The sequence below is a fragment of the Vigna umbellata genome, chromosome 1, assembly GCF_029865625.1.
Source record: "Vigna umbellata cultivar VRB3 chromosome 1, Vumbellata_1.0, whole genome shotgun sequence".
Taxonomy (NCBI): domain Eukaryota; kingdom Viridiplantae; phylum Streptophyta; class Magnoliopsida; order Fabales; family Fabaceae; genus Vigna; species Vigna umbellata.
Genome location: NC_142165.1, coordinates 86678712 through 86699862, shown reverse-complemented (window position 1 = coordinate 86699862; position 21151 = coordinate 86678712). Strand labels below are relative to the sequence as shown.

The 21151-nt window shown below is 32.5% G+C and overlaps 3 protein-coding genes across 4 annotated transcripts; 1 reads left to right on the top strand and 2 right to left on the bottom strand.

Annotated features, from left to right (window-relative positions):
• Nucleotides 1-242: 242 nt before the first annotated feature.
• COP9 (COP9 signalosome, subunit CSN8) lies at nt 243-2523 on the top strand. Its single transcript, XM_088104588.1, has 6 exons — nt 243-378; nt 492-598; nt 681-760; nt 938-1119; nt 1794-1901; nt 2016-2523. Exons 2-6 carry the CDS (start codon nt 515-517, stop codon nt 2153-2155), a joined length of 594 nt encoding a protein of 197 aa, XP_087960714.1. The 5' UTR covers nt 243-378; nt 492-514; the 3' UTR covers nt 2156-2523.
• An 8134-nt stretch (nt 2524-10657) lies between these two features.
• Nucleotides 10658-15106, bottom strand: LOC124843785 (uncharacterized). Of its 2 annotated transcripts, none has more exons than XM_047320607.2 (3): nt 14947-15106; nt 12168-13024; nt 10658-11073 (listed from the first exon to the last, which is right to left on the bottom strand). In XM_047320607.2, exons 2-3 carry the CDS (start codon nt 13019-13021, stop codon nt 10899-10901), a joined length of 1029 nt encoding a protein of 342 aa, XP_047176563.1. In that variant the 5' UTR covers nt 13022-13024; nt 14947-15106; the 3' UTR covers nt 10658-10898. The 2 variants fall into 2 exon arrangements, with proteins under 2 accessions (XP_047176563.1, XP_047176564.1); XM_047320608.2 differs by lacking the exon at nt 14947-15106 and adding an exon at nt 14692-14933.
• Nucleotides 15107-18541: 3435 nt separating this feature from the next.
• On the bottom strand, nt 18542-21151 carry LOC124843791 (endoglucanase 24-like). The gene is made up of 6 exons (XM_047320615.2): nt 20914-21151; nt 20517-20800; nt 19960-20397; nt 19584-19731; nt 19247-19413; nt 18542-19105 (listed from the first exon to the last, which is right to left on the bottom strand). Exons 1-6 carry the CDS (start codon nt 21149-21151, stop codon nt 18773-18775), a joined length of 1608 nt encoding a protein of 535 aa, XP_047176571.1. The 3' UTR covers nt 18542-18772.

Below are 21151 nucleotides of genomic sequence, written 5' to 3'. Positions count from 1 at the left end.
CATTTCTTGTAATAAATTACTCCTAAAATAATTTTTAAATAAAATATAACTGGAAACATAAATAACACCAGTAGTTTTCAAATTATAAAAAGAATATAGAACGAAAGTAATAATTATATAGATAATTAATACTTTTTCTTACAATTATTCGGTAATGTTTGCCCAGCAACGACAACGTAATCCCAGTTACCCAACATTTTTTAATATTGGGCTTTATGGGCCTCAATTACAGGCACCCAATACTTTTTCGCGCTGTCACGGATAGAAATGTGAGTAAGAACGACGTCGTTACCGTAGAGTATATATAGGTTTTGCCGGAGGAACAGAAGCTGGTTTGAGCTTTTCAATCTTCACTTCATCTAATCGCATCGAATTGAGGTATGGCTCCGCTAATGCCGTGTTTGGTAGCGTAAGAGAATTATTAACTGGTCATTTTATTCGAATTTCGATGTTGGCGTTTAGTTTGAGCTTTTTGGGTTTTGGTGCTATAGGGAATTGGTCGGAGAGGAGAGTGATGGATTTCTCTTCGTTGAGAGCTACGTTGGATTCGAAGTCGTACGACAAAGTAGCGGATGTATGCGATAACCTAATGCTTCAGGTAGCTGTCTATTTGATTCTTGTTCCTTTTTCCCTCTCATTAGGGTTTGTGGCTTATTTCAAATTCACGAATCCTCACTCAGGTTGCTGCTGATGGCATTGCTTACCAGGACGATTGGCCCTACGCCATTCACCTCCTCGCGCACTTTTATGTTCACGACATGTATCTATCTTTCAATTCTCTTCTTGTTTTCGCGCTTTACATTATCGTATATCTCAATTAAATGACTATTACTTTACTCAGATGTTGCTTCTGAAATAAATAATTCCTGTCTTGATTGATTCTTTTAATACGTTTGTTTGTGTAACTCAATTTGGAAGTAATGTTATGGTTTTGCAGCAACAGTGCACGCTTTCTTTGGAAATCAATACCTTCGTCAATCAAAGAAAGCCAGCCTGAAGTCACCGCGGTTTGGAAAATCTGTCAGAAGCTTTGGTTACGTGACTATGGAGGAGTGCACGAGGCAATCCGTGGCTTTGATTGGAGTCAGGATGTCCAAGGCCTAGTTGCTGCATTTTCAGGCAAGACTTTAAAAGCCTTTTGTATGAGTCTATTCACTTTGTCACTTCGAATGTCTTCTAAACAATCCAAATGCGTATATCTTAATTCTGTTGTGTTTCTGAGACGAAATCTGTTATTCTAATTCATAAAAAATGTTTTCCTCACTTATATTATAACCCGTTGTTACTTTTGCTGAATGTTAATTATGGACTATGTGTTATACTTTTTGGGTCGGGAAATTGGTGAAGCGTCGATGTGTGGATCAATTAATTTGTTTTTGCTGTAACAATGTGCAGTGTTATTTTTGCTGCGATTGCCGTAATGGATAAAAGCAATGGTGCCTTAATATTAGCTTAGCGAGAACAAAATGTATTATATTTTAAACCTCAAAATTAAAAATATGTTTCCGTTGGACTTTCCTTACCCCTACATATATAACATGAAAAGATGTAGATGAATGTTGTAATTTCTTGGGCTAACATGTACTGAAGATAGATGATCTATGGATAATGCATAAAAGTAGTGAAGTAGTCATGTGCTGTGCTCCTTCCACAGTAACTTATGTTTTGTTTGATTAAATATGCTTCTTAGTTTTATATTTGCTTTACAAATAGCTTGAGTCCACAACAAATTTTTGTGCACCTATATTTGGTGTTTAGTACCATAAAATGTTAACAGCAATAAACTTTTCCAGAACTTTACACAAAGGAGATGTTCCAGCTGCTTCTCTCTGCTTATTCAACAATAAGTATTAAAGACACTGCTTTATTTCTGGGAATGAATGAGGATGATGCTACAAATTGTAAGTAATTTTCACTATCCTAGAAGCTTATGAAATTGGACATTGCTTATATTTTGTACTTGAACTGTCTGCACTCTCCTTTTCTTATTAATATTGTCTGGTTGTATAATTTAGATGTACTACAGCAAGGCTGGACTGTCGACCCTGCTTCTCAGATGCTTATTGTAAAGAAGCAACCTGTTGTGACTGAGCAGAAACTTGATCATAGTAAATTGCAGCGATTGACGGAATATGTCTTCCATCTTGAGCATTGAGGCTTTTAGTTATGAAGAATTAGATGTTTCAATTTATATGAAATTCTTCTCAAATTGATCAATCAAACATTCTATGTTCTTGAAAGTGGATGTATACTGTTGATAATTTTGTAGCCAACCTGTTTGTGTTTGCACTTTAGCACTGATTGGTGAAATTCACGTCCCACTTGGTAGCTGTTTGACAAGTCTCTCAGTATCTCTTATATGACAGTGGAATGGTTACAACTTTGCATATTGGACTTGTTTTGGGAAGAAATGTCCGTCTGTATATTCTGAGTATACAAAATATACAGTGTACTGAATGTATACTGTATAATTTGTTAAGGTGTTGTTACTTATTTCTTGAATCTAATTCTGTTTGGATGGTACTTTGATTTTCAAGTTAATTTTTTTCTCTTGTTTTTTTGGGGCTTTATTTTCCCATTGTTGATAAATATCTGAGAAGTGGTGTGGGTGTGTTGCTTCAACTCGCCATTATCCACCTTCATTCCTAAACACAGATTTAGTTAAAAACACATCCTATCTACTTTCTTGAAGAAAAAACTTCATGCTTCCTCACCTTCTCCTTCTCCAGCTCCGTCCCGACATTTAAGTGATCACTCTGAGCCATCAACTTCACCATATCCTGCTAGTCTATACTCTCCAATATCACCAGCAACTGCTGAGCCACCTCCCTGTTTTGACTGTGAAGTATCTTCACCTGCACCATCTATTGTGCCTGAGCATCCCCCTGATCCTTGTCCATATAGTGGCTCCGTACATCATCCCATCTCTTCACAAAATCTTGATTCTAAACTATCCATTTCCCCTGATTATTCACCTTCAGCTGCCCCTAACTCAAATTCTGCCAGCCACACTACTGAAGAAGTTTCTGATCTGTCCCATGGATCCAAGCGCCAGCAGGGTGAAGAAACATCTAAAAAATTGGTGTCTCAGATGCTTGCTCCTTCCTCTATATGTAAGTGTATCTGGTCATGTAGACTCTCTTTTATTTCTCATGCTTGGCTATAGTTGAATCTTGGAAGTGATAAGATTTGCATAATGGTGACAAGACAACATATTATTAAAGCATTCTTTCAAAAGTTTTTGTTATACTTTGTGGACCTACTAATCCTTTGGTGCCATGTTACTCAGTATTTTTTTTACACATCACCACCTTACATGCATGTCAATTACATTTAAAGAAATTGAAAGCAGTAGTAGTTTATATTACCTTTAAAATCACCAGTTCCTGTATCAGGTGCCTCGGATTTTTTTAAACATACTAAGTTAATTGAATTATGGTGTTCTCTTGATTTGCTGTATTTTCTTAGATCCTTCTTTTTACTTTTCCCTTTTTCCTTTATTCTTTGCAGCGTCAGCGAGTGGTGATTTCCGTGGGAAATCTTGCTAATGGGATTTTGTATGCTGTTAACTTCTTTTGTTTTCCCAATGATACCACATCTGATGATATGGATGTTGCCTGATGAAGGATCCTGGAGACATGCAATAATGCTCTGCAAATTTTGTTCAGAATACAGAAGGAAGAAGCTTCCGTTCAATTTTAATTTGCCTTAATTTTACTTCAAGCATGCAACCACCATGTAAAGCTCCGGTGGGTAGAGGGTCAAAGCCTGAAAATTGGCAGGCCTCTCATCTAGTACTACATGTTCTATGAAGAATGAAATTGATCCCAAAGGTATCAACTAATAAACACCGTGAGCAAGAGCAAATTGGCTTTCTGAATATTTAGCAAAGAGATAAATTAGTAGTCGAGACAGATATTTTACAAGTGACTAAAAATAGTAAACTGTGTAGTGGTGACTTTTCAAGTAGTTCAAAACATAATTTTTTTAATGATACAATAATATACTTTTGAAATAAAGAATTTATTCCCCAAAGGCTAGAATCATCTTATTAACAAGAAGTCAACAAATTTACTTCAAATAATACTTAATGCATACATATCCTCAACAGTATCCTTCTGAATGCCATGGGTTTATGCAGATAATATTATCTTCAACGCAATTCATTTACAACAAAGTTTACAACAAAGGGATTTCTTTGTGCTCATTTTTCTGTTTCCATGATTAATATGATTCAAGTCTGGTCTAAAGGTGTTTTTACAAGTCCTTTAATGTCTCAACTTCCAAATCCGTGTAGAAGAGGGGATGTTCTTGCAATAAACATGCCTACAGATAAGGTTTCAGTAAGTGCAAACTAAATTTACATGAAAGCTTTAATGGTATCAAACCTTGCTGATTTACGTCTCAGATTAAAAGCAATTCGCTCTAAATTACAGGATTGATCTATGACTTTCATTGGGAGAGTTTTTTTTTTTTCTTTTTTAGTTTAAATTCAAGAATCATGAAGTTTGAAGAACCGTTCTAGCTGCTGGTTATTCGAGCAGAATGCTCGAGACAAAGAGGTTTCTCATCATCAATAAGATTTGGTTTGTAATATGAATCTTAAATGTTATATTAGTCAGATTTGTTGGAGGAGCTGAAATAGTAGAGGCTTGATGCTTTGATGTCTGTGTTTCCTTATCTTAGAAGTTGTATCAACAATATATTTTACCCTTTAAAATTGACACTTTTTGGTTTAGCTAAATGATACTATCACAGAATGTGTTCATGGTTTCCGTAAGTTAAAAGGGTCAAGTATAATCTTAAACTTGCAAACTGTATAAAATTCATTCCTTCTGAAATTAAGCTTTGGGCTATTGGACATTCAAATAGGTAAACTGTGAATTACATTGTTATATATATATATATATATATATATATATATATATATATATATATATATATATATATATATATATATATATATATATATATATATATATATATATGTCGATTTCAATTGTGTAAATATGCAACGGAAAAGGATAGATGCAAAGTTGTAGAAAGTATGAAATAAAAGCTTGATTTTCCATATCTTCCTTTGCAGTGATTTTATTTTGCTCTAAAAACTACTACATGACAAAAAGAATTTCAAAAGGCTGAGCTGTAGAGAAGAACAAACAATTATGCCCCAAATATAACAATTTTATTTCATTGATCTTACAAGCTATCACATAATAAACATCTTACATTTGAATGTACATCTAATAAGGGATAATTAGTTCAAGCCTAAGGTCTTAAGAACCAGTTAAATGTCACTGAAATCATCACAACTATATAAGAAGTATGAAAAAAAATGCTTGATACGTGACAATTTTCTAAGGTTAGTTTCTATGCTTCCAAATAGTAACAATGCCAAAGTGGTAATTAGACCAATAACTACTTCCCTAATTTCAAAATCAAATAAAAAAAGGTTGGTATAAATGATATTATACCACCCAAAAAAATCATGACAGTTGATGCTACATTTGTTTTTTTAATAATTTATATTTACTGTTCTCTTGTGATCGAGTTATCTCTCTTTTATCTTCAACTTTATTACAGATATACTTAGTCACGAGAACAAGACAAGATGAGCATATTAAAGTAGTAAATCATATTCTAACTACGTCTATAATGCTTCTACTATCAACTTGACTTATATTACTGTACCTAGTTGGGTGATTCCTTCAGTAACTTTTCACGAATCTTTTTTTTTAAAAGCATTATTGCTTTTTAGAGTCTCTTGTACCTGATAAATAAGAAAATTAGGTAAGGCTAACAATAAAGATATAGAAAATTAACTACTAAAAACATATGTAACTATATGATTAACTAATCCAACCACCAACAATTTAAAAGGTATGGTATGAGTCACTCTTTTACACAATAAATGCCTGAATAATGTGGGTAAGACCCAGAAAATTTGTATGCTTTAGTTTTACTGTTGTTGTGAGTTTCAGAGTGTTAAAAGCCTTTTTGGCGCAATAAGGCCAACAAAAACCAAAAAATCCACCTAATCCCCCTAATGTAGTATAGGAAAACCATGGTATTGAATTCATGGAAATGGTTCTTATTAAGCTTTAGATTGTATGGTTTACCTTGCTAAAAACAAAATGCAATAAGGGAAAAAAAATATAGAATGACTGAAACTATCTAAACGAACCTATACACTGATAAATGCAGAATGCTAGGAAAGATGGTACTGCTAGACTACTAGAATGATGTGGAATGACTATTTTCAGAATATGAAAGTTCACCAAAAGATTTACGAGCTAATGCATGCAACTAAACTACTTTATTCTAATAAAATTAATTATGCAATTAGAATATGAAATAAGACGCAAGAACTAACATATGCTTACAGATTTTTTTACTGCACCCTTTTTAGATTCAGAGTTCAGATCCTAGACAGCCAATGCAAATGTGATATGACCTAATCCTAGAATCAACCAATTCATGCAAGAACTATAGAAACCTAAAAAAATCCTGTACAGGTGGTACTTTCATGTATTAAAAATTGCAATTTAAAAATATGCTCGGTTGAATCAGAAATCAAAGTCTAAAATTATAATGCAGATATGAATGCAATGTGAGTAACCCTATAATTGACCATCCGGAACCACTAACATTTCTCTTTCGTTTCTAACGTGATTTTTTATTTTGTAGGTTCTGTTAATCAAAGTTTTTGTACCAGCCCATGTATGGTTTCACTTTCTTTTTGCTGCAGCTAATCTACAGTTGTAGTTTCTATTTTCTGGATTAATATTTTGATCTTCATTAATTTTTTAGAGTTGTAGATGTAAAATTAGATTCAGATAAAGAGTTTAGTTAGCTTTTCTTAATCTGTTTTTGACTTTGTTCTCTACGAATGTAATCATTTTGCTGATGCATTCAGTTTTACTAATTTGTTTTTACTTTGTTGATTCAATCAGTTTATTAACTTACTAACCTTACTATTTTTCTTTTCTGTACTTGTTCAGTTGCTAACTCTACTAATCTGTAATAACTGTTTTTGCTAGCCTAGTCAGTTTTACTAACTGTTTTTGGTAATATCAGTTGACTAACAGTTTTCTTATACAAACTTTTTCACTAATTAGCTAACTTGTTCCAGTTTCTGATTTTTGATTTAGTTCTGACTTTCTTTGCAGGTTTAACTACTATTTCCTATTCTCTATTCTAATTGGTTTGATTCTATCACAATTCTTCTTATTAATTTGATGTTGTTACAGGTTTGCCTTACTGAATTTAGTTTGTAGATTTAGCCGTATTTCTTTAGTGATGCTATTTTCGCTGATTTTCATTTCAATTCTAGTATTCATAGGCACTATTACATTTCTTTCTTGTTTTGTGTGTAGCCTTGATTTTAATTTGTTTGTTTGTTTCAATTCTGTAGAGGTTGATTTAGTTTGAGTTAGTTCGTATAGTTACTTTTAATAGTTGATTTAGTAGTTCTTTGTTGTCTTTAGTTAGTCTTTCCTGTTTACATATGATTTTCTGATTTCTTTATTGTGTCAAGTAGTTCTGGTTTTATTTTTACTTTGACATTTTAAATTTGCTTATATAGTTTACTTAGGATTTCTTTGCTGTTTTCAGTTTATTTTTGAGTTCTTGTTCTGTTTTCTATTTTCAGGCATAAAGTGAATTTCTTATTCCTTTTGATGTTTTTAGAGATTGACTTTGTTCTTAGTTTTCTTTTATTGTTTTAAACTTGTTTATATAAATACTTTGCTGTTCTTAGTTGATTTTCACAGATTTTGCATGATGACTTTTTTACTGACTTTAGTTGTTGATTGTGAACGATTTTCATATTTCTAGTTTGAGTTGATAGATTCTGGCCAGTTTTTACAATTTCTTTCAATAGGTTGAGTAGTTTTACATGAAAATTCAATTTGGAACCAATTTTACATGAGTAGTTTTTACACTCATGTTTATTTGCATTTTAGAACTTGCATTTTTTTTTTCTCTTTTAACAGATTTTTGGATTTGTGCTCTTGATTAGGACATGTTTTGTTTTGAGCCACCTAATCAAATAAAGCCTACCTTGAACATAGTTCTTTTCCACCTTAATTTTGAGCCTATTATACCTCTTCTTTCTTGATTTTAAGCTTAATTAAAGCCTTGGTCCCTACATTATGTTTTTCTCTCGTGAATCACACTATCATAGCAGACGGATGCAAAAATGACAAGCAACCAACTAGAGAAAATTTAAGCCATACTATAAATTTTAGACATTAAACTTTTAAAGGTCATATTATTTTTTCACAAGCCACTTTTCATTATCAATTATCAAGGCCTAAATAATATCATACATACAAAGGTTCTTATGACTCTTTTGTATACATATATATACATCTGGCATGAGCTTTAAAGAACTAGTATATTTAGTAGAATCTAAGATCCTACACTTGTAAACTCATCAATGTTTTTCATGGGTTATAATTATATTACGGTTGGACGACATCTCCAACCAAAGAGTATGATAGAATAAATCCTATATTTGTAAGATTTGATCTTGCACCAATCTATAGATAAAAATCTCCATCAACTCTCAATTAAGTATCTTTCTCATACATCATAACACGTAGTAGTATTCCCACCCTAGGAATCACTACCTTCTCATTCAACAAAACTCATATCACACCAAATACAATTTACAAAGATTTAATATATATTTAGCATTCACACAATCCAAGCATCCTCTTCTCCAATTATCAACCATCCATTTTTCAACACATTCATAATTATCAAAATACTAGAATATGAAAATTCATCAATTACACAAGATAATGCTCGACAGAAACTTCATGGATCCTAACGTACTAAGCCTCTAGAACTCTTAAAATTTTATTTCTAGGTGGTGCCAAGTGCAAGGCTCACGATGTTTTACAATATGTTATCCAATCTGCCTATCTAGGTAATTTCATCTCTTTTTTAATTCAAATACCATGTTTTAGTTCAAAACAGAGCCCGAGTAGAGCAAATTGGATAATCTTATTATAACCAAATGAATTCTAAAGATAAAAGTTTTCAATCAATAAAATAACCAAAATTAGTTTAATATACTGACAATCTTAAATTCATAATCATAGTCCACACATCAAGTACAATTTAATCAATATAATTAAACTAACTTCCCTTACCTGATATAGAAAACTCCTGACTCACATATGCTTCTAAAACTCTATATCTCAAAGGACATTTTAACTACATAAAGAAAACTCATGTTACTAATATAAACATATCCTCGTGACCACAAAAGTACAAAGAATCACACAAAACTATCAAATGTCACATGCAAACCTATAAAGACCATATGTAACCAAATAAAAAATTAACTCAATAGAAAATGAACTTACAAAACTGATTAATTGGTTTCATTGTCCTCTAGAAGTACTATGTTAGAAGTACTAAAGTGAATTTAAAGAGATAAAGAATGAGATCAAAATCTTTGATAAATGACTGAGAAGGTTTAAAAGGATTAAAAATTTTATAAAATAAAACTCATTTAATATAATTCTATTTATAACTTAACTTTTTAATAATATAATATTTGAATATCATTTATAAAAAATCTCCTCCTTCTTAACTTTAGGTTCTCACATTTTTATTCCTTTTCCGATTTCATTTCTTGAATATCTTGAACAGCAAGGAAACTTGAGTAATTGAAGCTATACTATTTGTTAATTATATTTTTTTGTGATGATAGCCTTAAATGGTAAATTTGTGTTAAGGTATTTTTTGAATGTGAATTTGTTCGAGGAAAGTTGGATACTTTTTAAATGGTATAAAGTAGTTATGTTGTTGATTTAATGCAGGTAATTCAATTATGAGTTTTATTTGTAGCTTTGGATTTTTAATTGTGTTGGTGAAGTATATATCTCTTACCAAATTATATATATATATATATATATATATATATATATATATATATATATATATATATAATAAAGAAAAAGGATATAATTGTTATTTTCAACTTTGAAACAATAAATAAATAAAAACAAAAAAACAGTCAGTTAAATAATCGTGGAGAATAGTAATTTTATAAATGCGTAATAACTGTTTTTATTTGAACAGTAATATCTATTGCATTTAATAAATGCTCTCTCCTTTACATTTAAGGTTTTGATACATGTTCAAATAAAAATAATTCCACGTGCACAGTTCAATCATCCTGGTATTATATGTCTGTGTTGTGTTCTGAGAATACGAACATACAGCACTCCTTCAAACAAGTGAGAAATATTGAGAGATCCTAGAGCGATATATATTTCTTTTCTCTTTACATATCATAAAAATATGACAATGCCACTGGTTAGTGCATGAAAATGTAATTGAAGCAAAAGGGTTTATAGAATGAGAAATTTTTAAATGTTCTAAAAAAGAAACAGAAATCTCTTTATACGATGGAATCTGTATATCATCTCATTCTAGAGAGCCCTGAACATCCGTACTTACATTTTTAACGCAGTGGCTGAAAGTTGAACACATTTAATGATACACAGCAAAATATTTCTTTTGCCGCGAGGGAACCTGTGTATTTACCAAGATAAAACAAGAGTAATCTTTTGCAGATCTCAACATTTGATGGGTATATATTTGTTCGGTTTCGGTGATTGTTTCTGGGAAAAACATATACAACGAATAGACACGTCTTTTTCTCATTAAAAATTACGCCAAGTTTACATTCTAAGGGAAAAGAAATTCCGTGTTTAATTTTGAAAGAGGCATTAAACAGGCATTGACGATGTTTACGGAGCCCTCAATTCATGATTTCTTATGGATTAGAGGACCTCTGACAAATGGTCTTTATCCTGTAAGCCTCCAGTTGTCAACAAGAAAGAGCTAAGCAAGCAATTTGTAGAGTGCAATGGCATTTACAGGTTTGAAGAGCTCAATGCCATCATTTTACACTGTTCATTCAACGCTAGAAGTTGGGCCTCTTTCTTGTCAAGCATCGCACTCAATCTCACATTCTCCTCCATAAGTTTCTGAACTTCAGCCTCTTTTTGCATTTTCTCACCCTCCAACTGAGTAGTCTTTCCAACTAGGCTGCTCAAGACAAAAAATCGACCAGTAAAACAAATAAATCTTGTTTTAAAAAGAAAACATAACTCACTATATGAGAATTGAAATTAAATTAAACCCCATTAGCACGAAAATATGGGGATATTAACACGCCCGTGTTACACAATCATGTATAAAAAATTGAATAGGCACATATACACTGTCCATCCCATCCTATCCATGTTATCTTACATATTAACATACTTTTGGGCCTCAGACTTATGCTTCAATTGGCGTAGTAATTGCAGTAATACAACTCCCTCATTCTCTAAAAGTTATTTTTTCTTGTGTTGGCTATAACCAGCCTCCATTAGTACTAACCCTGACAAGAACCGGAACAATTATAGACGAAAATAATGTGTTTATGGAAAACAGTTTACACCGCAGGTATTCAGCGACCTGGTTCTCACCTCAAATATTTACCAAATCCAAACACAACTCTCCCTCTCAACCCCTCTTATTTATAGGCAACTCCTCCTAACTAACGAACTATGATTCTCCCAGACCCTCCTAGCTTACTAATCGCTATCTATAATACCCAAGAAAAAGAAAACAAATACAAGAACATTTGAAGAAAATAATTATCACTTCAAAAGAATAATAGAAGGTAGCCTGAACAGGGAGGAGTACTTCCAATAGCATCCACCAAACAAGTGTTGAAAGTAATTTGTAAAGCAAATAAATTTTATTAGTAGTATAAAAATCAAAATGAAGGAAACTTAAAACTGCGAATCAAGTTAGCTCTCTTAAATGACACATAAAATAAATTTATAGTACAAGAATAATATGAGCTGTGCTCCTGATATCCAAGGCCATAATAAACAATGTTCCTGTGCATGAGGAGGATGCCCCCACCCCGAAGTAGGAAATAGGGACCATTATTTGGAACAGGTAAACACACTGGATCCAAGAAAAATAAATCACGACATGCCATTCAGTATAAATATACTAAGTATGATTAAGCATAAATATACAGCAGGAAGTGGGCCATCTAAGTTAAACAATTTGAAGCAGGTCAAATAAATATAGATAATTATCAAGAAACTTAAACATAAGAAATTGCAAATATAAATATTTACCGTTCAAATAGCCTTTCAATAGTTTGGAATTGCTTCTCTGAAGAAAGTAAGGTTTCTCTTACTGTGATTAAACTACTAACATATGACTTCAGAGACTCAAATTCCCGTTTGACCCGAGAAAGCTCTTCTTCATTTTCAGAAGCACGTTGTCTCTGTCTAGTTGTTTCTTCAACCAAATCTGCAACCCTTTGCCGCATGTCATTCAAAATACCATTTGTACCCAAAGCAAAACGCTCCATTTCTTCTAATTTCATGGACATACTCTCTAATTGAGCAGACTTCCGCATAATTTCTTCCTGACCTAAACTCGCTTTTTCTTTTTCCGTTCTAGTTTCTGATTCTGCCAATAAAGCCCTTTTGACAAGAGCTTCCATCACATCGGCGACCATCTGAACAGACTTGAGTATCTCACCTATATAAACTGCATCTTGTTCATCTAAGGAACCAAGCTGACTGTTAATTCCTATCCAAGATTCTTCATCTGGATCATCAAATGAAGAAAGATCAACATTCCTAGACCAACCTGATAATGGAATCCCATCTTTGTCAACAAGCCCTACCCCATCTAACTTTTTTATGCCACAAGATGTATGGGCTAGATGAGGAACCGCCATGATTCTAGCTTTTGATTTTAAGTAGGACAACAGGGTAGAAGTAGTCTTGACTCTTCGCCACAGAACCTCTAACTCATTTCTTGCATCTTCCTCAGAGCCATGTATGCAAGCCTTTACCTCCATTATCCTTGCCTCCAATACATCCACTTGAGATTGACTTCTTTCGATATTCTGCTTCCAAGTCTCATGAGACTGACTCAGCTTAGCCTTCAAATCTGTCATACCATCATCTGCTGCCATGTCCTGCTCAATGTCGAATAAAACAATATGAGAAGACTATAACAAAGTTGGTTGTGATGATGTAATCATCAAAAGTGTCCATAAGATAAAGGCATAAGGCTTGGATTTCAAAATATGAAAATTCGTAACTAACAAACCATTGTAACTATAAATATAGGGTAAAACTCAATCATAGAGAAAGATGAAGATATAAGGCATTTGTAACTGGGTTTCAATTGTAAGAACAAATGAAGTTAGACACAATGATCTCTTTAAGAAGTTGGAAAGTAAGAAACTTATTGTGGAAGTTTCTATTTCTCCTTTAAACAAACAAACTGTCTATTTCACATTTCACATTTTACATTTTGTATTTCCCCTTCTCTATGTGAATCTAACTTAGAAGATGTCTTTTCCAATGACGGTGATCAACAAAGGGGTGAAATGTCTTAAATGAATTAGATCCTCTTTTCATCTTTTGAATTTGAGAAGAATGGATGGATCCATTCTTGTATTAGAAAATAATGTGTTCAGATTGTTATATTTGACTAGCTTGTTTATAAATGATTTAGAATAAAATCTTGATTGCCAATTTAAATAATTCATAAAATGTTCAATGTGAGTGTGTTGCATTGTACTGTGCATATGTATGTCCGTGCTTCATAGTACCTCACAAAGTTTTTCCCGTCCCAACTCATATATATCATAAATATTAAATACACCAAAGAAATTGTGCAGCAGTGTTATCACTGGTGGAATACAGAAAATGGAGAAAAGCTAATAATCCGCTATATAATATACCAGATAGTATCATGGGGAAATAGCAGATGTTAAATGGTGACATATCATTATTATGCATAAAAAATATGTTGTATACAAAACAATAAAATAAAATGCATTAAAACCGGCATAATATTAACTCAAAAGCTCAATTGTCCAGAAACTTGATAGAGATGACAAGAGGAAGCAGAACACGTGCCAGAACAATGACAACAATATCCACCGCAATAGTGGACAAACATGCATCCAAGAAATTCCACTACGTAAAAGCGTCATAGCAGCTACGTAAATACAAACATGATGACTTTTACAAACAATAATTCGTACATAACATATTTTGGGGCCCTGAAGCCTTTTGAAACCAGAAACTACGAAATTTATAACATCCACCTATTCTAACAAGGAATAAGTACAGCACCCATATTAGACAAATAGCACGGCATAGTTCATGTTTCCAGATTTCAAATCTCACGCAATGACCAGGACTTCTAACCAAAACCTAATACAGAATTGATTCAAACCATGCCGAAGCCATTATCCTGCAGGGACTATTGGCAAGCCAACTACCTACTCTATAAAAACACAAACCCATAAGGTTTAACAAAGTACAGTCTCTGTTTGATACTAGGTTCAACACAAAGGAAATTTAATGCAAATGGGTAACCGCTGTGTATATATTCAAAAATTGAAAATACATAAACAATGCGACTGCAAAAACAAGCAACCGACACAAACAGCAATTGTTTTATAGGCTATAATTCTTCGGACTTTGCTTTCTTCAACAGTTATTCTTAATTGTTGTTATTATCTTTGTAGATAACAAAAGCCCTCATGCTTAAACTTATTGCATCTAGCAGTTAAAGATCAAAGCAATGCATCAAACGGTTATCTCGACAAACAGAACTAAAACAAACCTAAACAGTATTAACTGAGATTCCCCAATTTCTTTTTTCTTCAATAATTTAAAGTGATCTCAGAGAAGAAGGGGTGAATCGAAATTGAAGCGAAAGTTGGATAGGAAAAGGTGAAACCGAAAACCCACCAAACGGAGGAAAAGGGAAAAAATTGGAGAGTTTGGATACGGAACAAAGGAAGATAGAAAAACAGAAGAAAAGGAAATGAAGAGGAATCTAGTGAAAGATAACAACAATCAGACAGAGAGAGAAAACCTGGTAAGATGAAAAGCGAGTAAAAGGAAGAAGAAGAAGATGATGAGGATGAAGGTGTTAGGGCTCTATGTTGCTATCTTTCTTTCTCTTCGTTGTGAAGAAAAAGAAAAGAAAGGCAACGAAAACCCATTTCTGAGATAAGCAGCATGTGCTTTATTCATTGTGGCCATTTCTCACTTTCCCCTTTACCCTCTCTTATTTTATTTTTATTTTTATTTTTTATTTTATTTTCTTCAACATCAAATTAATCCACAAAAATTTGTCGGAAATTCAGAATATTCCACGTGGATCCATAAAATTTACCACCAAGAAGTTCCTAATTCTTTGGAACTAACATTTAAGTTTTTTGTTAGTTATAAAAAAAAAAATTAGATCATTCACTGTCGAACTACTTTTTTAATAAACTATTTAAATTTGTGATTAACTCGAATGAACTCACATATCAGTAATGAATTAACGAGTTTGAAATTAAATGTTAATTTTCTCTTACTTTTATAATATCTCAATAGACATATTATTTAAAATTAACTCTTGAATCATTTTCATATTAACAACTTATGTTCTTATGAATTTATATATGATTTAGTTATTTATATAATTTAATATTATGTAACATTAACGTAATATAATATTTTATTGTTGTGATTTACTAATTTTCTTTTTAATATAAAATAGAAATGATAGATTATTATTGTATTAGGCGCTCTATGTTATACATAAATGACATTAATATTTTTTAACATTATTTTCATATTAGATAAACTTTTACAGGTTTACGAAATAAGTTTACAAGTTTATAGAAGTTTCATGAGTTTGTAAACTCTCCAACCTTGATGATGAGAATGATTTAGATTTATATCACAGTATAAAACTTTTTTTTTTGCAATTAATGTTAATGAATAATCATAAAACTTTCTTCTAAATATTGCTTTCAAAATTAATACAAATTTATTTCAGTAAAAAAATCATGAAATTATGTTAAGAACATTGGTTATTATATTTTTCTATATTATGTGATGTAAAGTTCAATTGATTTTGTAACGACTTAATCTCTCAATAATAATGAGAATATAATTTAAGTTCACATCACAACACAAAACTATTATGCAATTAATGTTAATGAATGGTCATAAAACTTTCATCTAGTTATTGTTGTTAAAATCCATACAAATTCATTTTAGTAAAAAGCATGACATTGTATTAAGAACATTAATTATTACATTTTTCTATAGTATGATATAAAGTATCAATTTATTTATTTATTTATTTCAAATAACTTAACTTTTTCTATAATCACATAAAACTATTTTTTGCAATTAATGCTGATGAATAGTCATAAAACTTTCTTCGTATTATTGTTTTCAAACGTAACATAAATTTATTTGAGTAAAAAGCATGAGATTATAGTAACAACATTAACTACTATATTTTTATATACTATGTAGTTAATGGGAAGTATAAATTAATTTTTTTAAGATATTTTAACTTTTTTTTTATAATTATGTTTGTCGGTGATGATATATTATGTAAGGAGATTGGATATTGCATGTATTAATCAGTATAGCACATAGATCAATTAGTTATACTAAGTGAATATTAATGTGTGATTCATATTAGTATCATAAACATAGTTTCAAACTTAGTGGATTGTAATTAGGTCTCTTCTAAAAGCAAAATATCATTCAAGACACTATAAATATGATGTGTAAGTAGGTCATTAAACACTTTTGAACTACCTACAGTAATTATGTCTAACTATACCGAATACTTACCTGAGTGTTTGAGTACTTTTTGGAGGTAATTAGAAACTTGAGTTCCGAAATAACTATACAACAGATTGTAACAGCACTGAAGTCGGACTCATTCTCAAATAGCTTTTGCAAAAAATATGTATTGAACCTGAATGACCTCAGAACTCGGGCTGCTAAATACATGCAATTGATAGGAGCAACTAATATGAAAAATACTAAAACGAAAGGAGAAGAAGCAAGGAGATCACACTTAGAAGCTCGACTACCTAAGGATCCCATGAGAGGTTTGCATTCACAAATTACACCCTTCTCAATACAACCTAATCATGTGTCTTGGATGAAGCGCTCAATGTTGAACTCCTACCCCTTCTAAGGAAATCTAGGACACTTATAAACACTGATAGGAGAAAACACTGTCGGTACCACAATTTGGAACATAACATAAAGGAATGTGTTGTGCTCAAAGAAAATATTGAAGAACTGATTCAAGCTGGACTCTTAAAAAAATTTATGGAAATGCCAAGAAACCCACAATGGTTGCAAAGAGAGTCACAAGGTACCGAGGGATAGTAACATGAATGAACGACCTCAGACCAAGCGTAGTAGTCAAAGTAAGAGTAAGAGGAGAGAAAGACCATTGAGAGGAACAATTCACTTCATATCAGAAAACTTTGCCAAAGGTGATCACACGACATCAGCATGGAAAAGGCACAATCATGCCCTCTGATTAGTTCATATGGTCGAAAAATCTAGATGAAGCATGTTAGCAATAACTTTCACAAACGACGATTTTAAAGAACCTGATGCAAACTAAGAATACCCAATGGTTATATATGTTGAACTAGTAGACTTTTGTGTGGAAAAGGCATTGGTAGACCAAGAAACCTCAGTCAACATATTATAATAAAAAACTTTCTTGAAGTTAGACATGTTGGAGGACCTAATCATACCTATTGATATAGCACATAGATAGATCGATCCACACTAAGCGAACATTAATGCCTGATTAGCATATTAGCACCATAAACATAGTTAGGAATCAAGTGGACTATATTTAGACCTCTTTTAAAGATAAAAGTCCATTAAGGACAATATAAATATGTGTATATAAGACATTAAACATTTTTGAACTACCTGCATTAACTATACGTCTAACAATACCAATCACTTACTTGAGAGTTATAATTTTTTTTACAAATAATCAACCGATTAGATAAAGTTTAGGAAAATGAATAAAAAAACTAGCTTATAAAAAGACAATTGATCAAGAATATTCTTAATAATGTAAGAACAAATACTACTTGAACATATTATATGTAATTAACTAATATATGTTCAATGTAATGATGATAATAGAATAGTAATTCTACAATAAATAAATAAATACACATACCTAAACCAAAATTTTATAATTTATTAAGTATTTATTTAAAAAATATAATATATTAAATACTCAAGATTAAAAAAAATAATATGTTGACTTATATTTATTTAATGAAAAGAAAAGAAATACACATTCCATTGACTATAATAATATACATCATTATTGAGATTCAACTAAAACACCAAAATTTATGAATTGGTCAAGTAACTCGGCCTAGAAAGTAAAGTAATAAGTTTCGATTATTAATAAAAATGAATGATTAATATTACGTTGTCATTCGTTATAAATCACAGATGTTTGAAAATATCAAATAATTAATAAATGTTGTAATGAACTAGCGAAGCAAGATAAAGAAAAGCAGAAGCTGTTGCTGCATTATTGGTCATTATTGAAGATAAAGGAAAACACCAAACAGAAAGAGTCTATTCACAAGGTTAAGAAACGGAATCTAGAAGCTCTGTACATAACGCATTATGTTGCTTCTCTTAATAAAGTAGAGAAGCTCTTCGTTACGAAGGTAGGTGTTGATGCCAAATAAAGCAAAACTGTTTGAAAGGTTTTCTAAAAATTTACATAAGGGATAGACAGAAATTCCAACTTTTTACCTGATCATCAACTCTTTATAAGTATTTAATGTGAAACTTATTCACACTATATATTCTTCATTCTCACATATCTGGATGATACAAGTTTAGAAGAAGGAGAATGGTACAGTGGAACTTGCAACTAAACCAGACAAGAGAGCAACAAAGAGAGCACTGTTATATGTTGTTGGCTCAGCTTGCATTGAGTTGTTTCTGAAATCATTGTATGTCTCATTAAGGAAAGGACCACCAACTAATGCTCCAAATGCTATATTAGGATTGGGGTAAGTTGAGTGAAACCACTTGAATCCATCTTTGCAACCAGTTGTAGCATTAACTGGAATAGAAGATCCTCTGTGATGTATGTAATTGGGGTTGTGACTTCCATAGCCCACAAGATAACTCATATTTATAGGATTTTCACCCAACACATAATCTGCCTGAAATTTTTCAACCACAAATGCAAAATAGAGTCACATTAATTCATCCTATACTGATTATAGGTGAGAAATTTTGAAGCTAAATACAGTGATGATTAAAAGGATGGAAGATGTTTCTCTCATTTTGCAAGACTTGCATACCTGAGAAATGGCAAATTTGCGAAGATCTACTGGTTTATACAATTTCCCACTACAGTACAGTGTTTCGGTTTGAGATGTGAGCATGTAGTCACTGTATAGAATAGTTAAGAATGCAGAAGCCACTGAATTTTGCAAAGAGTTCCATGGCACCAGCCATATCAGTCCACCTGTTACATGATGATAGTTGGTTCATCCAATGGGGAGATTAATATTTGATATGTTCTTTGCCGTTTTGCCTTATTAACATGAAATCCTAGGTACCCTTTAGTCTGAATTAACGATAAAGAATAGGCAGACAGAAGTAATGCAAAGGCTAGAGGGAAGAAATCAATCGTACTTTCAGTTCTGTTGGTGGTGGCTGTTGGTGAATCAGGTAGAAGCGTGCAGATGAGGATTTCAACACTTTCTCTGTACATCTGAAGGTCAAGGTTCTCCGCATCTGGGATGTTTTTTGCCCCAAAGAAACTTATTCTGGACAAAAGAACCTAGTTCATAATCACAAAATGCATGAAGAATATATATCACAAAGATTAATATGCCCAATTCATCTGAGAGATACAAAGGAAAAGTGAATAAAAAAGTGTTTGATTTCTACATACTTTTAGGGTAGAAGAAGTTTTAACACTACCAATCAATTGAGAAACATGGTTAGAATGACTTTCCGAGAGAATGATAGTTACTGAAGCCTATAAACACTGCATCATAATTGGTACCTGAGTTGCAGCATGTTTATCATCCCAGCTAAACCACGATACGATTCCTAAACCGCCAAATGATTTTTCATTCTGCTCTGTGACATAATTGAGATATGAAGGATCCTTAGTTGCATGATAGAGCCATACACCTGCCCACAAGAGTTCATCCCCAAAACCAGATGAGTTGTAGTAATTCCGCACTTGAGGGATGCTGACACTGTAGGAAACTCTATATGTATCAGCAAAAATAAACAGCTGTTGAGCATGTCCAAGGAGAATCCTAGAATAAGTGAAGTCAATCTGCTTAAAAACAAGAGATGCTGAGGCCAATGCAGCTGCAGTTTCAGCCGCAACTTCTGTTCCTGGAAAAGATGAGTTAACTTGAGTGAGTGGCCTTTCTTCATCCATGTCCTCAGGCCTTTCCCAGCAATTATGATCCACCTCAGGATCCCCCACCTTCAATCAACAAAACAAAAGCGTGTTTCATTCAGCTTACTTACCAGAGTAAAAATGAAAAGAAAAACAAATCTTTATAGTGTTTGATAAGAAACAAACTTGGGAAATAAATAGTTGACCTGAATGTAAAGCACTTCTGGAAAAGGGTGTGCATTAACAAGATAATCAGTGATCCACTTTAAAGAGTCAAGTGCATAGTGTAGCTGCTTCACCGCGTCCATGCGATCTCCGTATTCAAGAATCGCCCAAGACAACACAGTTGCAGTGAAAGCCATGGGGAACCCAAATTTCATGTGGTCACCCGCATCATACATTCCTTTCGACAAATCCAAATCCGCTTCACTCCCATCTCGAAGCCCAGAATCCCCTCGCCACGAAATCCTCTGATTCTCAACCTTACCCGCTACAAGCACATTTTTTTCAACAAAAAATCAACTTGGGTATTTGCGAAACATAGTAATGAATAATCTTAACAATATAAAGTCCGTGTTATATTATATGCATTGGTTACATTACATTTCTGGACGTCGAAAAATTGCAGAGCCAATTGAAGAGCAGAGGCGTATTTCTGAACAACTTTGGTGGTTTGAGAAGTGAGTTGAGCTGAATCAGAGTGACCAACCTCAAACTTGGTTACTACATAAACAACAGCAGCAACTAGTAGGAGACATGCGATCATGGACACTGTTAACCACCAAAACAAGGCACCAACGTTGTGCTTTTTGTTGGGTTCTTTAAGATGGTGTCGTTCCAT